Genomic DNA, 20,611 nt, shown 5'->3' with positions numbered 1-20,611 from the left:
TTGGCAAGAAATTAAACAGCAGGAGAGTAAGGTGTAAAGCTGACACTGATGGCTCTGCCTGAAGGAGACAGGCAATTTCCTAATCAGAGATCTGGCTTATCCAACAATTTCTGCCTGTTCCATCCATGTCCAAGAATGTGTGTGGGGGTGGGGGGAGGAAAGGGAGGAAGAGGAGTGGAGGAAAAGCACCATCAGGCCACTCCAGGTGGACTGGGTACATTATTTTATTAAAGAAAAACAATTATCCACTTCTTTTCATATATCATCTAGTGTGTTGGTGACAGTTGCACTTATGCTCGTATGCACAAACCTGGCCTATTTCAATAATCGCTTTTGGAAAAGGTAGGTTTTGAACATTTTGAAGTTCTGGTCAACTTGATGTGAACAGAGGCATCACTTTCTTTACACTCCAGCAGCATGGCATGGGGAAGCCAGGTTGGCCTTTTCTGCTGTAGTTATATATACGGTGACCAGATGGAATGCAGTGAGCAAACAAGTTTTTCAGCTCAGCAAATGACTGGGTGTTCACCTGGAGATATTGTTCTTAGTATAATGTGCCAAAGGAAGTACGATGAATGAATGCTGGGCCCCACTGTGCCTTGATCTGTCTATTGGGTGTTCTCTGATGCCAGGGAAGAGAGTGCTAGAGCATCTCTTTAGAGATCTCTCTTTAGAGCCCCTCTTCAGAGATCAAGAGGATAATGGAAAAGGAACATCCTTCAATGATGAAACCTAACTGACATTCTTGTCAGTAGCCTCCTTTTTGATGGACTAAACCTTCTTTTCACTCTGGCTGAGCTTTTAGAAACACTATCTGCTATCCCCTTAAGAACCTCACCAAATACTGTAGTTTACTGCACATTATGGGAAGTCCTTACTTTAGATATTACTGTTCCCTGGGCTGAGTCCCCAGAGAATTGACAAGTCTTTTGCTTGTGAAGATGGGTTATGTTCATCCCAGTATCAAAAGAGGACCTCCGTAATCTGCCTCCCAAGACACTTATTTTGCAGTAATTGTGTGAGACCTGAAATTACAATCCATCCCCATTATACCCGTGCTGTCTACTGCAAGGTCATTTTCAGTGAGTTATCTGAGTTGAAACTCTGCCAGTCCTGTTCCTGGAAGAGGAAAGGACAGAAGAGGTCACACTTAATACTGCAGGTGTATCAAGGCACTTTATGTCAAGGTAATTATTTTTGTGGTGGTTGTGCTTTATTTCTTTCTATTGTCTGTTCAAACTCAGGTGAGACCTGATCCAGGTCATAATCATTGATTGAGGAGTGTGTTAAGATTGTTCCCTGTTCAATCTGTTCCACACAGCTTCCCTTACTTCATCTCCTCAGTACAACTCGGCAGGTGTAGCTTAAACCACAACAACTAATGATATGTTCCTCAAAGTACAGGTTATAGTGACCTGGTGTAGACCCATGCCAAGTCATTAACTTGAAAGCTTCCTCCGAGTTGTATGGGCCAAGAGGTCTGGCCTTATGGCCAGGATTTCATCTGCGCCCAGTGCCACCCAGCATTGTGCGCGTCTGCTGTACCTTCCAGGACATCTGCTTCCGCTTAGGGAAACAGTGAACTGTTTTAATCTGCAGATTGATCTGTCTCTGCCAGTGCCTTTCCTGAAAAGCACAGGGAGGACTGCTGGTCACCAACCAGGTCTTTTTGGCAAAGGCTAAGAGCCTTTGGCTCACCAGTAGCCAGCCTCCCCAGTAAGCGGGTCGCTGAAGCCGCGCCAAGCCTCCTGCTGGTAGGCTGGAGGAGAGGCCTGGTTTGCCTCTGCGGCCAGGTTTACATTTTTGTCCAGCGGCTCTGCAGAGCCTCCTTTTATAGTGTTCTTAGTCCATCCGGCACGGTGTTTGCTGATGCACGTGTTCCTTTCATTTGCTGCTTCTAAAGGTACTGATAAGACCAGCAGCGCTCTTGTCTCCATTTGAGAGGGCTTGTTTGAGACCCGGTCTAATTCTGGTCCCCTTGCCTTGATCTGTCTTGCCCGTGTTACACATGTCAGTCAGCCTGCTTCTCTTCTACACTGCATCTCCTGGGTTCCCAGTCTGATCCCGAAACCTCTGTGCCTTTCTTGAAGTGACCCATTCAAACTTTATCACCTTCAGAAGACAAGCTGGGATCGGGCTTGCAGTGAAGTCATTGATATTTTCTCCCTGACGCTTCCCAGCCATTCTGAGTTCATATGCTGTGCATGAGAAATAAGCACTTAAGCCCAAAGCACCCCAAAAGCGGTCCCAGGGTGGCACACGTTGCGGAGCTGTGCGGCATCTCGGCCCCGCTGGTGCACACCAACTCGTTGCGTTGATGTATTAGAGCTTCATTGACAGCTCAGTCCAGAAGTCCTGGGCGAATAAAGGCTGCCTTCTCCTCAGGCCAGGCAGGGTCTCAGGGTGGAAAAAGGGGCCATAAACTGTCACCCTCCCCTCCCCAAACGGTAATGGGTGCAGCTGGAAGGAGAAGCCCCTGGATACAAGCATGTCGTCGAACACTGGAAGCATGAAGGGGTGGCTCATCCACTGTGTGCACGCGTGTCCGGTATTTTGGAGCTGAATGCGTCCAAGGAGGGTGCAGTCTTTACAGGGGCAGATGGGGCAAAAGTCATCTCTGCCAGACGGGTGTAAACAGCCAGTTCTTTCTAAAAACTTTTACTGGAGCGAAGCTTTACAGAGGCAACCAAAAGCACAACCTTGACACTACCCCCCCCCGCCAACCTTTTGAATAAAGGATTGTTGGAATATTTATACAAGGGCAAATAATATTATTTTTGGAAATGACTGAATTATTTTGGTTAGTATTTTCCAAGAAAGAAAAAAAAAAAAAAATCAAGCCCGAGGCAGGCACCTGGCATGGAAAAATTTCAGCTTGCGTGGTGAAAGCTTTGGCAGAAGTTACCGGCGAGTGGGCTGGGGTGCTGTGCGAGGCAACTGTCAAGCGCCGTCCTCACCGGCACCGCTACCGCTCCCGCTCTCCCTCCGCCGGCGCCGGCAGCTCGCTGCTCTCCCCCGCGGGTGGGGGGCGCCGCACCGGCCCCGCCAACCCGGGACCGCAACCTTTCCGTCAGGCGGGGCTCGCCCGCCCGCCCCGGCAACCGGTACCCTGCGCCGGGAGGGCGGTTTCGGCGAGGCGGAGGCGGGGGAAGGGGGGCAGGGGGGGGGCCACCCCGCCACGCGGCTCCGCGTGGGACCGCGCTCCCTGCCGCGCCCCGCCCCGCCCCACCCGGCCGAGCCGCGCCAGCCCCCGGGGGGCCCGCGGCGGGCGGGGGCGTCGACGCGCCGGGCGCCGCGCTCCCTCCCCATTGGCTACCGGCGCTGCCGGTCGCGCGCGGGGCGGGGGGAGCGGGCGCGCCGAGTCGGTCTGGGCTCAGCCCCCGGCGCGGCGGAGTAGTCCCGGCCGTCTCGTCCTGAGGGCACCAGCGCCGCCCGTCTCCGCCAGGCAGCCAGCCGCGCCGCCACAGCTCCGGCCCGCCGTCCGCCTCCCGCTCCGCGGTCCCTCTGCCGGGCCGCGATGGAAGAGGAGCGGGCGGGCGAACAGATGAGACCGTTGCTCACCACGGTAACGCGAGGGGCGGGGTGCGGTGGGGAGAGAGGGGGGCGCGCGCACAAAGGGCCGCCGCCGGGCAGCGCCACCCGCCTCGTGCGCGGCGCCGTCCCGGACCCCTTTTGTCGACACACACACACGACACGATGAGGACCCGGCGGGGACCCTCCTCTGGCTTCCCCGCCTCTCGGCGGCGGGAGCGGCGCCGCCGGTACCTGAGCGCCTGGCGGGACGGGAGGGGCGCAGGTGTGCCCGCGTGCCGGCCTCGTGCGCGCGGCCGATGCTCCCCCCCCACCCCCCTTCCCCCCGTGTCGGGGCCGGAGCCTTTGTTCAGCCGCTGGCTCCGGGCCCGGGCGCGGCGGGCGCTCGGCTGTTGCCCCTGTCCCTGCGTCCCCGTTCTCCCTCCCACGACCTCCCTTTGTGAGAGCCCCGCCGGTCTTGTGCCGGCGGCGGTGGGCGGTGCGGCCGCCCCTGGCCTCGCCTCTCTTCCCCCGCCGCCGGCCCCGCTCGCTGACGAGTTCCTGGGCGAGGGAGAAGTGCGCACACATGGCAAGCGGCGAGCTTCCCCTTGTCCTCACGGTGCCCGGCCGCGTAGCCGGGTCAGGTGGTGGATAGGGTTCACCGGCGGGTTTCTGGTCTTTGAAGGCGGGGTGGGCGGGGGGGGGCAGAAGTGTTGGTGAGGGAGGGGAGATGGATAAAACTACCGAGCTTGGGTTCACTTCCTTCCCGGGCCGGTGGCTAAGTAAAGCAGGCGGGTTGCCTTACTTCCTGTGCTACTGAAAAATACATGTGGTTCCACGCTTGTAATGTCCCCTCCCTTCAGATGAGTCAAAGTCTGGATTTTGTTAATGAGCCTCTGAGCCCTTACTCTGATATTCCCCTTCAAGGCCTTTTCCAAAAAGGTGTCGCACAGCGACTTGTTTCCAGTGCCTGGAGAGGAGGGATGTGTAGTTTGTGACACAAAGAATGCTGTCATGGAGAGGGAAATAACACTGAAAACATGCGAGTTCTCATCATCTTTCCGCTACTCTTCAAGGAAAGACTTCAGTCACATTTGATAAATTTGGCAATCTAATGAAGTGCTAGCTTCCTGTGACATGAGTATGTTTAGTATGTCTTTCCTTTGTTATAACAGGAGCGTTGATAACTTAGTGGTTCAAAGGTCCATGAATTTTGCAAATTCCTTGGATTATTACAGTCGTTGTATGTTGGCTTGAGAAGTTAATGTATGTGCTCACCACTAAAGGTTTTGTAGATGTATTCTAGACTACTTCTCCACCTTCTTGTTTCTGCCCCAAAAAAGCATGTTCCTAATTCATGTTAGTTTGATCAAGATAAATTTCTTGGTAAGAGTAGACTACTTGATGGGTTTAATTTCTGTTAAGACTACCTTGTCTCTCCGTAGAAGGTATCTCTTAGCTGGCAGGAGAATGCTCCCAGCTAGTAAAGAGATGCTAGGCTGTCTGGAGCAAGTTGCAAAAGCTTTGGACTTCTGGTGTATGGAGTTAAAGTGCGAGATGCTAACGGTTACCCTCAGGTGAATCAAAATGAAAAGAGGATTACAGATTTCATGGAAGTTGGTGTGCCTTGAGCATATCTTTGCCAGGCCTGGCAAGGAGTCATTTGGATTCTGTTTTACCAAAAATAACTAAGGGTCTTTTGGTACAGATGCATAAGCTGCCATACTACTGCATGGTTATTTTTGATGTAGGTGTTTTGAGCAGAGGTGCTCAGAGGAGCAGTCCAAGTTGGTTTCCTCAAAACAGCAACGCCTAGGCAGGAACCTGACCTTGGTGCCGAAGTGTATTCAGAATGTAACTGCAGCTGAGACAAAACTGAAATGGTTAAAAAAGTGAGAGTAGAAACATTGGTAGGAACTAGGAAAAAAAAGGAATATCTAGGAAAAACACATGAAGTAAATGGCTTAAAGGAAAAATAAGGCATGCTGATCTTTGGGCAATTACACATCATAGCGATGTTAGATTTGCTGTGGTTTTTGTGTGCAAGGGTTGTAATTTTATATACATGACAGCTACTTAATCAAAAATATGAGTATTTTCTACTTAATTTTTATAATCCTGTGCTTCTGGTAGTATAGGTCATCTTCCTGATGGCACAGCTTGCTGAAACTGCTTACACATGCATCACTTTTTCAGAAATAAGTGTCTTGGTAAGATAAAAGGACTGTGTAGAAAGTATGAATCACATCTGAGAACTTAAGTGCTGCGGCTTAAAAATACAGATACATGATCAAACAAAACTCCCTAACACTTCCTTTTCTTCCTCCAGTGTTGGTAAATCAGGTGGTTCTGTGTTTATGTGGTATTAGATATGTAATAAGTAAGCTTTGGTGCTTCTTGTATGGAGGAGCATCTCAATCAGTCAGCACTACCCTCCCTCGGATTTATTCTATCAAAAGTAAGCCTTTACCCTTGCTTGTTTTGCATTTTAGGTCTTAAAGAAGAGAGTCATCAAGTGTTTAGGACACTGATATTTTGAGGAGACTCCTTGGTGGCAGTGTATACGTGAAAGGTGGAAGGGTGAGATAAAGCAAATGCCTGATATAGTTATTACAACCAGAGAGCAATCGATGACCAGAACATGTGGGATAAGTAGAGAAGAAGGCTATGTAACTACATAAATCCATGGTCCTTTCATATCTTATGTAAGCTGTTCTGCCCCTCACCTTAGAAAAGATGCATTACAAGAAGAAAAAAAAAAAAAAATTACAGTGAGGGTGGTGGAACACTGGAACGGGTTGCCCAGAGAGGTAGTAGATGCCCCATCCCCTTCAAAGCCAGGTTGGATGAGGCTTTGAGCAACCTGATGTAGTTGGGGATGTCCCTGCTCCTTGCAGGGGGGTTGGACTAGATGACCTTTGAAGGTCCCTTCCAACCCTAACCATTCTATGATTCTATGTCCCTTCTTCTTGCAGGGGACTTGGGCTAGATGACCTTGAAAGCCCCATTCCAACCTTAATAATTCTATGATTATTGGAAAAAGTTTGCTGAAGGGCAACAAGATAGCAATTAGTTCCTTGATGAGAAACGATTGAACAGGCTAGGACTTGTCAGCCTAGTAGGGACGATGGCACAATGATAGAGTAAGGCTCTATAAAACTCCTGGGCAGCGAGCAGGTGAGGATGCCGGAATCATATCAGAGTTGGGCACTAGGTTCAGAACAAAAAGAGGTGATTCTTCACTCAGTGTGGGGAATTTGAGGTATACTTGCTATAGGATGCATACACAAGAAGTTTTTGTGGACTTAAGGGGAGGCTGGGCAAACTTTGGAAGAGAAATGCACTGAGGTTAGTAAATGGATGAGTAACAGCCTCAGGAAGTCTGAGCTGAAAATAGCTGGAGGTTGTGAGAGTGTGAGGAGGAGGAGTTGTATGCTTGTCTTGTTTTTCCTCTTCCCTCAACAGCTACTTATGATCATTCTTTTTTGGTTTGTTCAAGTAGGAGTGGAGCATTGTTAGTATGTTGCTTTCTCTACAGTGGTGAGTTTGACAGTTAGAGTGATGGTATTAAAATGCTTAATACTGCGTACCAGTGATCTTGGTTCTAGCTTTTGTCATTATGGTGTTCATTAACAAATAGTTTGGTGGGTTTCTTTGCAGCAACTGTAAGTAGCATTTAAAGGGGTGTATATTGCAGTTCTGCCTCTAGGTATTTTGAGGTAATATTTTGAAAATACTTTGTTACCTTAAAAAAAAAGTACATGGAAACTTCTAGTATTTGATACTACTTTATGTATATTATAAAATGTTCACATAAGTCATAGACCATGCAGTATGGCTAAGTAATGGGTTTCTGTTTCTTTGTGTCGTCTTTTTCTTTCAATAAAACAAATCCGGTTTTATCACTATTCTACTGCACATGATGATAGGACTGAAAATGGCTGTTGTTGTTGAAGGGTGTGTTTCCAGGCTTCTACTTCTGGCTTTCCTAATCAAAGCGTTAAAGTGATGTGGTCTGCCATATCTCACTGAAGAGGGCATTAGTATCCCTGTGTTTTTTTCTGAAGTGGCTACGCGGTTGGTTACCACTTCTATGTTTTTATCAGCTGTGTATGCACAATATCAGGTGGGTTTTAGACTTTCTTGTTCAACAGTGGTTTTGTTTCAGTGATTGCTTTGGGCTTTCACTTCAGACTTCATTTGAAGACTCGTTCAGGTACAGACTGCTTCACCAACACACATCATTGCCTCAACGGGATCTGTCCGTTCCTTTATACTGATGCATCTTTTTAATGCCGCAAGATAGTGTCTGGTACTCCCAACTTCTCAAATCCATAACGAAACCCATGAAGGCTTGTAGGAATGTAGGGTGACAGGCACCAGAGCCACTGGAAATAAAAAAAAGTACGCACATTGATGAGGAGTATCCTAACTATCAGAATCTGCTGGTTGTTACAACTTCAACAGTTTAATAATGGAAAATACGAAGTGCCTTTTCCTTTAAAGAAAAATCTTAACTGTAACTTAATTTTCATGAATAGATTTCAAGGCAGAACCAGGTATTTGGTGGCAGCTAGATTGGAATAATTTCCTAACTAATTGGAATAGTTTCCCAACCAAGCTTTCGTCCAGTTATTGCATTTCAGATAGCTTGGTAATTTTGTCTAGTTATGTAGTACTTCTCTTAAGTGGTTATTGAAAAAAAATGTTTTTAAAATATGTCTTGATTTGCCTTTGGTTGTACTTTATATGTAGGAGTGTAAGTACACTAAAGCAAAGTTTTACACAATTGACTACTTCATATCTTTCCACCTATCTTGGATGACGTACTGTTTTATAAACTAACTAGTGGAAAGTGTTCTTAAGTGTGATTATTGGCTTGCTTATTTGACATGTAGCTATTGTGACGGTGAATCAAATGAAAGGTCTCTGAAGAGTATTGTGCTGGTACATACAATTTTTTTTTTCATATTAACATGGTAAGCTCAAACCAGTGTTGTCCCTTTATGGCTGAGCGAGGGTAACTGAGGATATGTTTGTACTGCATAATTGAGAACTGTGCAGGAAACTCTCCTCCTCCGCAAGTTCATGGCATCTGGCTGAACACATGGTCTGCACAAGTTAAAGCAATACTGTTACGCTGGTGTGGTAGTGCCCTAGCTAAATAGCCCTGATGAGAGAGGCTTTTACTAGCTTGACAACCTCGCAGACTTGAATCTGTGACTTTTGAGAGACAAACTGCTTTTCTGTATTGTGCTGTTTGGGCAGGGTGCATGCCTTGTACCACTTGCACCATGCTGTGGGCAATGTCTCAGATCACCTCTGGGTTAAAGTACTGTAAGCCTCTGTTAACTGTATGCTGGCAGACTTTGAGTTCTTAAAAAGTTACCAGAGCTGTCAAAAACTTGACATGTTACTTGATAACTTTCATTAGGCTTCATTGCAGTAGTTTTATTTGCTGTCCAAAACAAACTGTGGGGTGTACTCAGTTGAGTGGTTGTTGCCTTAAATCCATGTGACTGATCTGCTTCTGTAGGTGACTTTTGACATGTCACCATGATTGTTGTTGGCTTTTGAATATTGATATCCTTTACACAAGGATGTCTCTTACACAGGATCTTTAGTGGCCTTTAGTAAACAGAACTGCTTCATAACTGGTGATTGACAAAATACAGACTATGACTTGAATATACTTGAACTTAGCTTAAGAAGGTCACCAAAGAATACTGTCGTGCTTTAGGTGTAGCATATTCTGAGATGATAAAGTTTAGGAATGTTTAAAATTTTTTGCTAAAATTAAGATAGCTGTCTAGCTAATGTTTTGAAATAGTGATACGAATAGTGAGATTCAAATGTGGTTTTTGTAGATAAGGATACTAGAAAAGCACCACAAACTACTTAACCCTGTAGATGAGTAAATGTCTGAATGCAAACTGAGACTATTGATTCTTCTACAGATAATCTTACAGTGTTCTTAAATATGGATCTCTAAATTTATATTTGCACAATTAGGAGTAGGTGAAAATATTACAACATTTTTTTTTTTTTTAAAAGCACAACACTTGCATTTAAAAAGTCAGTCCTGATATCTTAGAAGCTCCTTTTTGTGTTGCTGAGAATAAAGCATCAGTTATGCAAGCATCCCAAATCTACCTTGCCGATGTATCTCAGTGGTTATTAGAAAGGATTGTCTGCATAACTGTCTGTGTTAGTTTGTGCTTTGCGCTCTGAGTTCTTGTGTCACTGGGGGTTAAATTTTCTGCAGTCCAGAAAGCGTGTCATAACAAAGGAAATGTTTATTTTAACCAGTAGATGGAGCCATTTTAGTTATGTATCAGCATGTCTGTGTAAGTTTTTGAAAACTTTGTTTCTTAAAGTCTTTTCAGTCATTTTGTCTTTCGAGTATGACTCACAATTATTTTGTTTAGTCTTCTCTGTAGATAAAGACACAATGTTTTATTCTTCCAGTAACAGTGCCAGGATTGTACAGCAGGAGGGCTATTGCATTTTCATAAATATGCAAAAAAGGGAATGAATGCTTGTGCTTTATGGGAATTACAGTTACCTCTGTAAATTCTCCAGTATCAAGCTCTATAGTCTTTGTAAACCTTGTGTTGCCTGAAGTAACGTTTTGGAATATTTATCCATAGTGTTTTATCTGACAGTCTGGATGTTCTTGTGACTTCTGCCCAGGAAAGGCTATTTAATTCTCATTGAGATTTTGGTTTTCCTACTCCAGTGCCTTAAGCTAAGTTGACTCTAAGCTATGTAATGGAATGACTGTCTTATTTGGGTGTGCTAGCACAAGTTCTCTTATTTCAGCAATGCTGGAGTGCTTCATAACCTTGAAACACCCCTGGCTTCATAATTCTAGCAAGTCCCATTTTAGCAGAAGTATTCGCAGTGCTGTACTTGTATCATCTCATATTCTCCTTCAGCATCCACATTTCTAAAATGTTTTTCTTAGAGTTTGACCCTTTGCCCCTGCATTTGTACTTAGTAGTGTACAGACCTCCACTTTCACGTTACTCCTTCAACTCTTTGACACTGAAGATTATTTTTGGTGAATGCAATGTCAACTTGAAGAGTAGGACCTTATTCAAATTTTTATTTTTTTTTTTTTTTTAACTCTCTCAGTATATGGTATTTTGTGAAGTATAGGTGTGTCGTCGTCTTCCTCAGATTTCTGCTGGGAGAGATTTTGACATTTCCTGTGACTCAGTTTTTGTTAATTTCAGTGGTGAGTTGGTTTGGTTTTTTTTGGCTACTTCTTGTTTAATCTCATTGGAAGTTTAAATTTCCTAGAAAAGATAATAGAAGGAGTACTGATATTTTTCATAAGATGTAGTTGTGCTGGAAGGCCTCTAGACTGGTCTTGTTGGTAATATGGCTAAGACCTGAAATACCAAAATATTTTTAAACTTGAAAACAGACTTGAAGATTTTATAACTAAAAGAGAATCTTCAGCAGAAGTTTTCAGATTGGGCACCTGTCGTCAAACTGTTGCCTCAGTTTAACAGGATTTCTGGAGTCTGCCTCCAAACAAACTTGAGCTTCCTGTGAGTGAGATATCTGGGCAGAGGCTGCATAGAGGAAGGGGGAATTACTTACAAAGCAGCATCTCCTGTCCCCCCACCATGTGCTGTACACTGGAATTCTGCTGTTTGATCTTCTGCTTTGCCCTCTGCTACTGTTCCTTCTACAGTACAGCTATACTACTGAGGATCTTATAGCTGAGATCTGCTTTTAAGTGAGGAGAGCTGAAGACTCACATGTAAACTTAACTGGTGGTTTTTTTTTTTTTTTTTTCATCATTATCTTCTCACTGTGAAGGCTCGTGTGCATCAAGAGTGTGTGTGAGAACAGCATATCTTGAAAAACTACGCTTACCTCAAGTGGAATGTGAAGATTTTTTTTTAATTTTTTTTTTTAATTTTTTTTTCCCCCCTGCTTATTGTTGCACTAGGCTGATTTCTTTGCATTTTCCGTGACTAATGTCTACGAAATATATGCTGGCTGTGTCTTGGCTGGGATCTATTTTGGGATGAAGAGAAAGACAGCTAAGTGATTGTAAATACCTAGGTTATGGCAAGGGTAATGATATCAATTATTCCTTGCTAGAAAAAGCTAAGAATTTGCTTCAATGAAAAGTGCCATTTCTGAAACATCATGACTGTTTCCCTAGCAGAGTATAATCAGAAAACTAGAGAATCTCAATCAGGTGGTCTTGTATATTTTTGTTACCAAAGAACAGGAAGAGGTTAAAGCAAACCTGTGTTCATAGAGGTGTTATAATAGAATCTCATTTGATGTCCATTTCTGGAGTGTGATTGCTTCTCAGTGCAAAAATGCTGTTGCCGTGTCAAGAGATTTAGGCTGCTGTGTTCTGAATCTCGAAAGTCATGTTAAGGGAAGCACATATAACTGTGGGGTTTTTTGGATTTTTTTTTAATTGTTAGTCAGAGTTATGAGTAAGCTAGTATAGCTAGTAAAACATGTTTATTGCTAACAGATCAAATACCGAGTTCACATTTAGCAGCCCTCGTTCTTCAGATTTTCTTTTACATATGTAACAAAAGGATGTATAGGAGTTACTAATGTGTATAACGTTGTTGTACATAGATATGTTTTCTGTTTCTATTGTATAACTTTGGTTTTGGAAGAAAAAATAAAAATGTGTTTTCTTTTCTTTGTACTGCCTTCCACATCCATTGTTATTTTCAACTCTAGCAGAGCTTTAGATTATCTAGCTCCACCCCTGCAGGATGAGATAATGTCTGTATATTCTTCCCACCCCTGCTTCCATGTTTCATGCACTGTTTTGCATTTGAGCTCAGTCACAGGTTCCCTTTTCTTTCATGCTGGTCCACTGTCAGGCCTCCTTGAATTTCTGCATGCAGGAATGGTCCCTCTTGTGCTTTGAGGATGCTGTCCTCAAAGATCAGCCAGCTCTCATAGGCTTTCCTTTCACCTTCCATGGTGGTCTTCCATGCGATTCTACAGAGAAGATCCCTGAACAAGTTGAAATCTGCTCTCCTGAATTACATTGTAACTGCATGTACTGGGTCTTGCACACTATACTGTTAGTCTTTCTCACTTCTTTCAGGATGTTAAGCTCCACAGTTTCATGGTTGCTGTGGCCAAGGCTGCTCTTAACTTCCTTATCTCTGTCTGGTTCTTCCTTGTTTGTAAGCAACAAGTCCAGCAGTGCATCTTCACTTCACAGATCGCTTGCACCGAGAAACCATTTCAACACACTCAAGAAATCTCCTGGAGTGCTTGTGCTTGGCTGCACCCTACCAGCAGATACTAGTGGTTTTAGGCCCTGATGTGTACCAGTGCCTGCAATCGTGAGGCTTCCTCCAGCTTTTGAATGAAGGCTACTTCTGCTTCCCCTTCTTCATCAGAAGGTCTGTAGCAGGCACTTAGCACTGCATCACCCACAGTGGACTGTTGTCTGATCCTTACCTGCAAGGTCTTGACTGTCTTGTCACTTGTTCCAAGCAAAGCAGTGTATGTTGTTGCCAGCCCTTTGCTGGCTATATTTGCTATATTTGCTATATTGAAAAACATATTCCTTGCCTTTCCAATCTGGCTTTTTTCAAGAGCCTGTATCAATCCATTGGAGCACGCCAGCCCTGTGAGCTGTCCCACTGTCACTCTGTAGTTTCTTTGAGATTATGGCTCTGCAAGTGTACATGGACTAGATCCTCCTGTTACTTCCCATGCTGTATAAGTTTGTGTGCAAGCACTTGTGATGGGCCCCCAGACACGCCTCTTTCACAAGGGAAGTGACAGCCTTCCCTGTCACATGTTCCCCATGTCTTCACTTCTCTTAAGTGTGACAACCTTTCTTCACTGTCTAGTTTAAAGTCTTATTCATGAGTTTAGTGCCCGTGATGGCAAAGTAACTCTTGCCACACTTTGTCAGAGGGATCCTTGTTCCTGAAAGAGTTTCCTATGGTCATAGCAGTAAAAGCTCTGCTAATAACCAGATACTGACCCTCTGGATACATCTACTCTACCTTAAGCCTTCTGCTTCTAGCTGGAGAGACTGGGGAAGCACCACCTGGGCCTCTTTACCCACGCCCACAGTGCTTGGTACTCTTGATTTGCTCAGTAATTGCTTTTTGGAGGCGTCACTGGTGCCCACATAGATAAGCAGAAAAGTGCAATAGTTCGAGGACTAGATGAGCCTTAGTCTTTCCAAAACATTATTCAGCAAGCAGCAGACCTCCCAGGACCTCCTGTTTATCTTACTTGTTGTGCAGTGTGTTTATCCCCTCCTGCAGCTCTCACAGGCCCTGAGGCCTCTCTCTGAGGCCACTCAGCACCTCAGAAGTAGTGCACCACCCTCAGATGAGGCCACTGCTGTCAACAGCATCAGGGAGGAACAGTGGGTGCTCCCTGCAGCCCAACATCTGGATGATGACATCCTTCCTGTGCAGTTCTTGGAGTTGGGATCTCTGATGTATGAGGGACAGTTGCTTTGGCTGGTGTTGGAGACTTCACCCTGTAACGTGTTGCAAAATCTTGAACAGTGTTTCAGGGCCCTTTGTAGCTTTGTCGTGTGGACTGGTGTGACATCTGTTAGCTGCCTGTGTCAGCTGAGCCCTGGTGGGAGATGTGCTGTGCCCATGTTGTTAAGCTATTAAACTTTAACATCTCGTTCGGTTCACAAGACAGATTTAAAACACACGTGTTTATGTGAATGCTTTGTTCTACTTGAAAGTGGTTTTGATAGACACATCACGTCAAAGCTTAGGTTTTCTTCTCTCTTTCTCTGTGGTGTCTGTAAACATAATTTGTTGCAGGTGGAAACGCTGCAGCTTTGGCCTATGTTCTGGGAGTTACTTCCTTCGTCTCTGTCTCTTTTATAGAGGAGTTTTAACTGAAAAATGCTACTAGTGCTTACTAGTGCTAGGTAAAACTAGGGTATCCTCTTTTGTGGTTACTTCCCAGGAAAAAGAAAAAAAAACACTTAAAAGAAGGGATCCCCCCCCCCCCCCCCCCGAATTTCTGGCCTAGCTTACAAGTATGGCTTGTTTTACTTAACACTTTGAGCTCTTTAAACAATCTGTGTGTACAATCTGTTATATCTACAAACAGGAACAACTTAATAATCTCACAAGGCACAGTGGAATGAAATTGAGTCAGAATCATTTCAGTTCTCAAAACTCTAAATGCTTGCCATCTAACTAAGAAATGTTTCTAGTTCTTACACTGCTGCAAACAGGAAAATTTCATACCTGAGGCATGATGGTTCAGTTTTTTGTATAGGAGTGCAGCATGAAATGTCAGTTTATGCTCCTGAAGTGTTTGGAAGCTTATTTTTGCACATTTCTTCTTCTGACTGCAATAAAACTTTCTCTAATTTACCTGCTCACAATCTTCTCTTTTATACTGGACAGCTGTGTTCTGCTTGTAACCTTTTGTGTTTTGACTTACCACTACTGTGTTATCCAATTATGCTTAGTAGAATGCTTTAATAAATGACTTCCACTGTACACGTATGGGCTGAGAACTGAACATTCTTTGGTCATTATCTGAGGTCCCATTTAATTCTTAAAGTGTTGTCTGTTAACTAGTTTTATTTATAGGTAAAATAAACCTAACATCCTATTTTCCAAAAGATCTGACAGCTGCTGTAAGCACTGATGTCTGTTGTAGATGTGTTTGGGGCAAGTTGCTTTTGTGCGTCAGTCTCCCTAGTTAAAAAAATTAAGACATTTAAAGATAATAGATTTTACAAACCTTCAAAGCAAACTAATGGAGGTACACTGAAGAATGCAGTAGAAAGTACTATGACTTTTCAGATCCTTTGTAAAGTTGTACACCAAAATCAAGTGAAAGCTGTTTCGTATACCTGACATTTTTATGCAGCTGTGACATTTACTACGTGAAGCTTGGGGTAGGTCCTGGCATTTCAGGGTGTTGAGTTTCTCCGTTGTGAACCTGGATGCAAAACCTCATAATTTTCAGGAGTAGCTTAGTATTTTATGAACATTCATTTTGTAGTTTGATTATCTGTTTTCTTTACAGACTCTATGGCAGTCTGTCTTACTCCTGTTATAGTTGAAAAGCTAGTGCCAGGTTTTATTTTTTTTTTTAATAATTTATGTAATTTTGATGTCTATTTTGCCTGCTTATTGTATGGCTACATTTAAAATATCATAGTTTATGACTGTCACTTGGACATAGTTTTAGCTTATGAAAGATGCTTCCTTTTCCCTAATAACCTTTCATACCCTTTTTTGTAGGTGTGTTGATTTCTCTTTTGGCCTTTAATCTTTTCAAAGGGGTGGTATGCATTTGCTTTGAGACTCAAATGCAACATCTGCTTAGTCTCCAAGTTGCCTGTAAAGATATAATTTCATAAAAGGGACCTTAATTAAAAAAAAATAGAGGAAGTCTACAAAAAATAAACTTTAAAAGAGTGTCAGGAATGTTGGGTTTTTTTTTTTTGTGTTAATGGAGAGATGATGACTGTGTACATGATATAAAAAAAACTTGTTGGACAGTAATATTGTGAACTGGCATCTCAGCACTGCTGTGGTCCAAATCAAGAATCAGTTACACTTTTGTGGGTTCTTTGACTAACTTGTGAAGTCAAAGCGCCTGATTGCAAGCTCTTTAATTACCAATTTAAACAGTAAAGTAGGATTACTTAGGTTGTTGCTAGATTTGTTGCTTCTTTGTTTCTAGTTTTAAGTAAAAAAGCTATTGGATACTGTATTTAAACTACTGCTTGTTTTAGGACTAGTGATTTTTTGCCTTTTTTTTTCCTTTGGCTTGTACAGCACTATTGTAAGAATATACTATTATGTAAGTGCATGCATTTCTTTAACATGTCAAACATATTTCCAGACAGACTTTGTGTACGAAAAAGGAAATGAGAGGCTTCTTAGTGAATAGCCACAGTTGGTGTTACCGTTGGTGGTAAATTCCTTTTGTTTGTCAAATGACTACACCCTACCAGACATGCATTTTAAAACTGTTTATATAAAAACAAACAGATAGCATCTGATGATTGTTATGACTCATTTGAGGAAGTGATAAAAACCAATAGTCGCAGAGAACTTTTCCTTTTTCAGGTTGATTTTTATTAACATTGCTTGCCTGCCATTGAGGGATATTGGAGAGGCAGATACTCTTTATCAAATTAATATTTGGTTGAATTGCAGATAGATAATGATAGGATAGATGGACACTGTTATTGGACGGTTTTAATTTTAGATTGTAAATACAAGCTAATTTATTAAAGCTTTTCAAACTGATTTTTGTGGAAATTAATGAGTTTTGAAAACTGATGATGATGAGGAAGCCTGTTGGCTTATAGTTAAGGAAGAAGATGGCCGTATTCTATTGAATGAAGACAGTGGTGTTAGTTTGAGGCTTTTAGTTCTTGAGCCTGAGTAAGTTGCCTTTGGTATGAAGAAGATGCAAATGAAGGGCAAATATAAATAGGGAACTGAAGAAACTTGATATGCTGAAGGGCAAAGAGTATAGCTATTACTTGTGTTCTGTGCTTTGAATGGACAGAACCTTTTGAAAAGACAGGCAAACAAGGATGCTTTTGCAGCATGCTTTTCTCACTGGTGATGGGGCCAACCCACTGTGACCCATTTGGTATATGGGACTTTAGCTAATCCTAATACAGCAAATGACTTGGAATATGCTGCTTTGTTATATAAGGTGACTAATTTCTCTCTGTCACATTCAGTGGTTTGTTGTATGACTGGATATTTACTCTGTTTGCATTTATGCTAGCCCAGGCTGGATATCTAATGATTACACACTTCCAGATCCAGGAGGCCATGTAAAGGTGAGAATTTGCGTGTTAAAACAGTAGTATTCAAACCAGATATACTTTTCCAGACCATATTCCATGTGCTTCAATGTGTGCAGGGTATGTGGACTAGTGGGTAAGTGCACACCCATCAACTCTGTAGCTGTGTTTCTTTGCAGGAGTTGTGGGGGGAGTAAGACTACACTTTAAAAACTTTTGTGGATTAATGCATTCACAAATAATTCAGCTTCTTGACAAAAGGCTTATTTTTCTTTGGCTATCGTTGGAAGAAATCTGTAGGACTTGATTGTTGGGGACTAAAATAAGTTTACTTGTAGAATGTTAGAATTAATTGTGTGATTGCTTAGAGGTAAGCAAAATTAGAATCAAGTGTAGTTGAATTGTAACTTGCTTACAGCTTAGCATGAGTAGGCCTTGTTTAAAACTTAGCATAAGTGAATTTTAAATGAACTCTGTTTATTAACATGGATGGCTATGCAGAGGAGGTAACAAAGGAGTACCGGATATCCTAATTTACAAGATGTGGGGAACCAAACCCATGACTTAAGGGAAAGGAAGACCTTCAAGTCACCTAACAGACAACGAACAAAGACCTTGATAGCTAAGGGCCCCGGGGGACCGACCCAAGCCAGGAGACAAGGAAATTAGCATCCAGCTGCAAACTTTGAAGATAAGGAGATGGCCTATCTAGAGATAAGGACGGAACCGCTGAGGAACAAAAAAGACTCCAGCTCAGAAATGTGATTGGATTAAATGTCCCGTGGACAGCCTGTGAAGAGGGGTGAGAAGAATTCAGCCCTGAAATACCATTGGACTAACTAATGCCTGGACAGCACGTGAAGAGGATGTAATGGGTGGGAACTTTAACTGCAAAGGGTATAATTACCCAGGGGTTTCTTGTTCTGGGTCCCTCGTGGGAGAGGCCCAGGTCGAGCTGTAATAAACTGACTCTGTGACAGAACCTAGGCTCTTCATTACAGTCGGGGCCAAGTCTGGATCCAACCGCACATAGGCTCCTTCCTGGAAGGAGTTTGGAAAGCAAGGGGGCAGATAGTAATGAAAACCGAACTGTAAATTTTGTCCTTGATGTAATTGTATTTTTTTTTAACTTTGGTTCTCCCCTTAGGTCCCAAGAAAGAAGTACTAGAAATTGAAGAACTAGAAATTGAAGAACTTAAAAAAATAATCCTATTTTCCCTTTGATATACCTAACGATCATGCTTTGAGACAGTCATCAGCAGTGATGTCCTAATTTTGCATCACCAGTGTGGACAGAAGTTTCAAAACAAGTTATATGCTTTATATTCCATCTGATAGGTCAATAATCCTCTATCAGTTCAAGTCATAGACAATCCAAACCCGACAACTGACTGTTTGTTGGAAACAATGAGAGTCTAAATAAGCTCATGTAGTGTTAAAGGGGCAAAGATCTTGGTGCAGTTCATCATGAAACTCTTTCTAGAGGAGAAAGCTGGTCTTTGTTAAGTGTCCTCTGCTGATCATGCAAGTTATGTGTTAAACTTACTGGTAGCAAGTAGTTTGACAGAAGCCATATTAATGGAAATAATGGTTTATATCAAAGTTGTTCAGAGACTAGATGTAGTAAAACAGAGCCAGAGTTACTCGCTTTAAACTGCATAATTGCATGTGGTCCTCTCCTGGTATTCTGAGACTGCACTTGAGCAACAAGCAGGTCATCTTTTCACCCTAGAAAGTGCCACCCAGCATACAACTACAGCATTCAGAGAAGTCTAGAATAGGGAACAGGACAATTTGTCTTCCTTGCAACTGAGGGCTGAGTGAGGTAACTGGTTTTAAATACTTCCTGGTGACTTTTTTTTTTTTTTGAGTCTCTGTTACTGTAATGGAGACAGCCTGTAAATTCAAGATGCTTTTTCCCAATGTGTTTGCAAAGAAGTAGACCCTGATTGACAAGGGAGTATAGCGTGGGAGAGTTATGTTCATGGCTTCTTAGATCATGTATTAGTATTATTCTGCTCCTTCAGTAGCTTCCTAATATAAAATAGATAGAATTTGCCTTTATAGTTTCATGGGTTTCCAATAAAAGCAACTTGAGAGTTTTTTGTACTGTGTCTCTATTGATTTTTGTTCATAAAATCTTGGTGAGAGGTTAGTGTTTGAAAAATTGTATTTGAGTCGATGCTTCAGAATAATGTAAAATGTAAAGGATGTTCCACTTCAGCAGTGTAAGCACAAATGTATCTCCATTAGAATCACAGAAATCAGAGTAATTTTATTGGAAAAGACTTTTAAGATCGATCCATCCGCAAAAGTTTGTACTTCCTGTTGGTATGCATTATTTGACAGTTGCATTGATAACACTAGTAAAAAGTACTTGACTCAAGTCAGTTTGCAACACCTAGAAAATACATGAGTAGTTATCTGAAAGATTGTTTATTTATATTGGAGAAAGACTAGCTATTGAATATAATACAGCTATTGAATATAATACAGCTTTAAAGTGTCAGTAAGCACTCAGAGCTTTTAAAATAATTATTATTTAAAGAAAAAGAAAAGGGGTGAGTTTCAGGAAACCATTGGTGACCTCTCTTTCACCACCCTCTTCCTCCATCTTTCTTCTTATAAAGTATTAGACTGTGAGTGCTCCTAATGACATCTTTCAAACCTGCATGCCTATCTTTGTCTCCTAATGCTACTTAATTCTTTTAGAGCTTTTAGAAATGTCGAGTTATCTTGCAAACTAAAATTAAGAACCAGAGTAGAAGTGAAGCCTCCTGACACAATAGTTACAAAAGTCTGGTATAGTTACTGTGTTGTGCAATGTGTTGGTGATGATACTGTTCAGGAGGGCATGTGTGTTTGTGAATGTGTATAATATGTTACCAAAAATCCAGTTACATTATGGAATTAGTCAGAGGTGGAAACAAGCTTCAAATACGCAGAATAAACTTTTCTTCAGGCTGCTTTCATTGTTTCATTTCTTAAACAGTAAGTGTAAATATGCACTGCAGTCTTTTCAACTGCTTTTTATTTAACATACTTCTTTAACAGATTGCTATTTGAGTATGCAGCTTGGTGATTTTCTTCAATAGAAAATACTGAAAGAAGCATGAGAATAGAGGGAATGATGGTTGTGCTCTGTACTATTGTACAATAGTACAAATGGACTTGTGCAAAGCTTTTGACACTGTCCTGCACGACATCCTTCTCTCTAAACTAGAGAGGCATGGGTTTGATGGACGGACCACTCGGGGGATAAGGAGTTGGCTGGATGGCCGCACTCAGAGAGTGGTGGTTAATGGCTCAATG

General features: G+C 42.6%; 1 protein-coding gene across 3 annotated transcripts in view; it reads left to right on the top strand.

Moving 5' to 3' along the window:
* The first annotated feature begins 3,419 nt into the window (after positions 1–3,419).
* SLC4A7 (solute carrier family 4 member 7) overlaps positions 3,420–20,611 on the top strand; it is a 99,094-nt gene continuing 81,902 nt past the window's right edge. For all 3 annotated transcript variants that reach the window (XM_086742725.1, XM_086742729.1, XM_086742728.1), the window contains exon 1: positions 3,420–3,565. In XM_086742725.1, the coding sequence (XP_086598851.1) occupies positions 3,518–3,565 (48 nt within the window). In that variant the 5' untranslated portion in view covers positions 3,420–3,517. The remainder of the gene's footprint in view (positions 3,566–20,611) is intronic.

Source organism: Chlamydotis macqueenii, chromosome 2, assembly GCF_036417535.1.
Source record: "Chlamydotis macqueenii isolate bChlMac1 chromosome 2, bChlMac1.mat, whole genome shotgun sequence".
NCBI classification, from domain to species: Eukaryota; Metazoa; Chordata; class Aves; order Otidiformes; family Otididae; genus Chlamydotis; species Chlamydotis macqueenii.
This window is presented reverse-complemented; position numbering and strand designations above follow the sequence as displayed.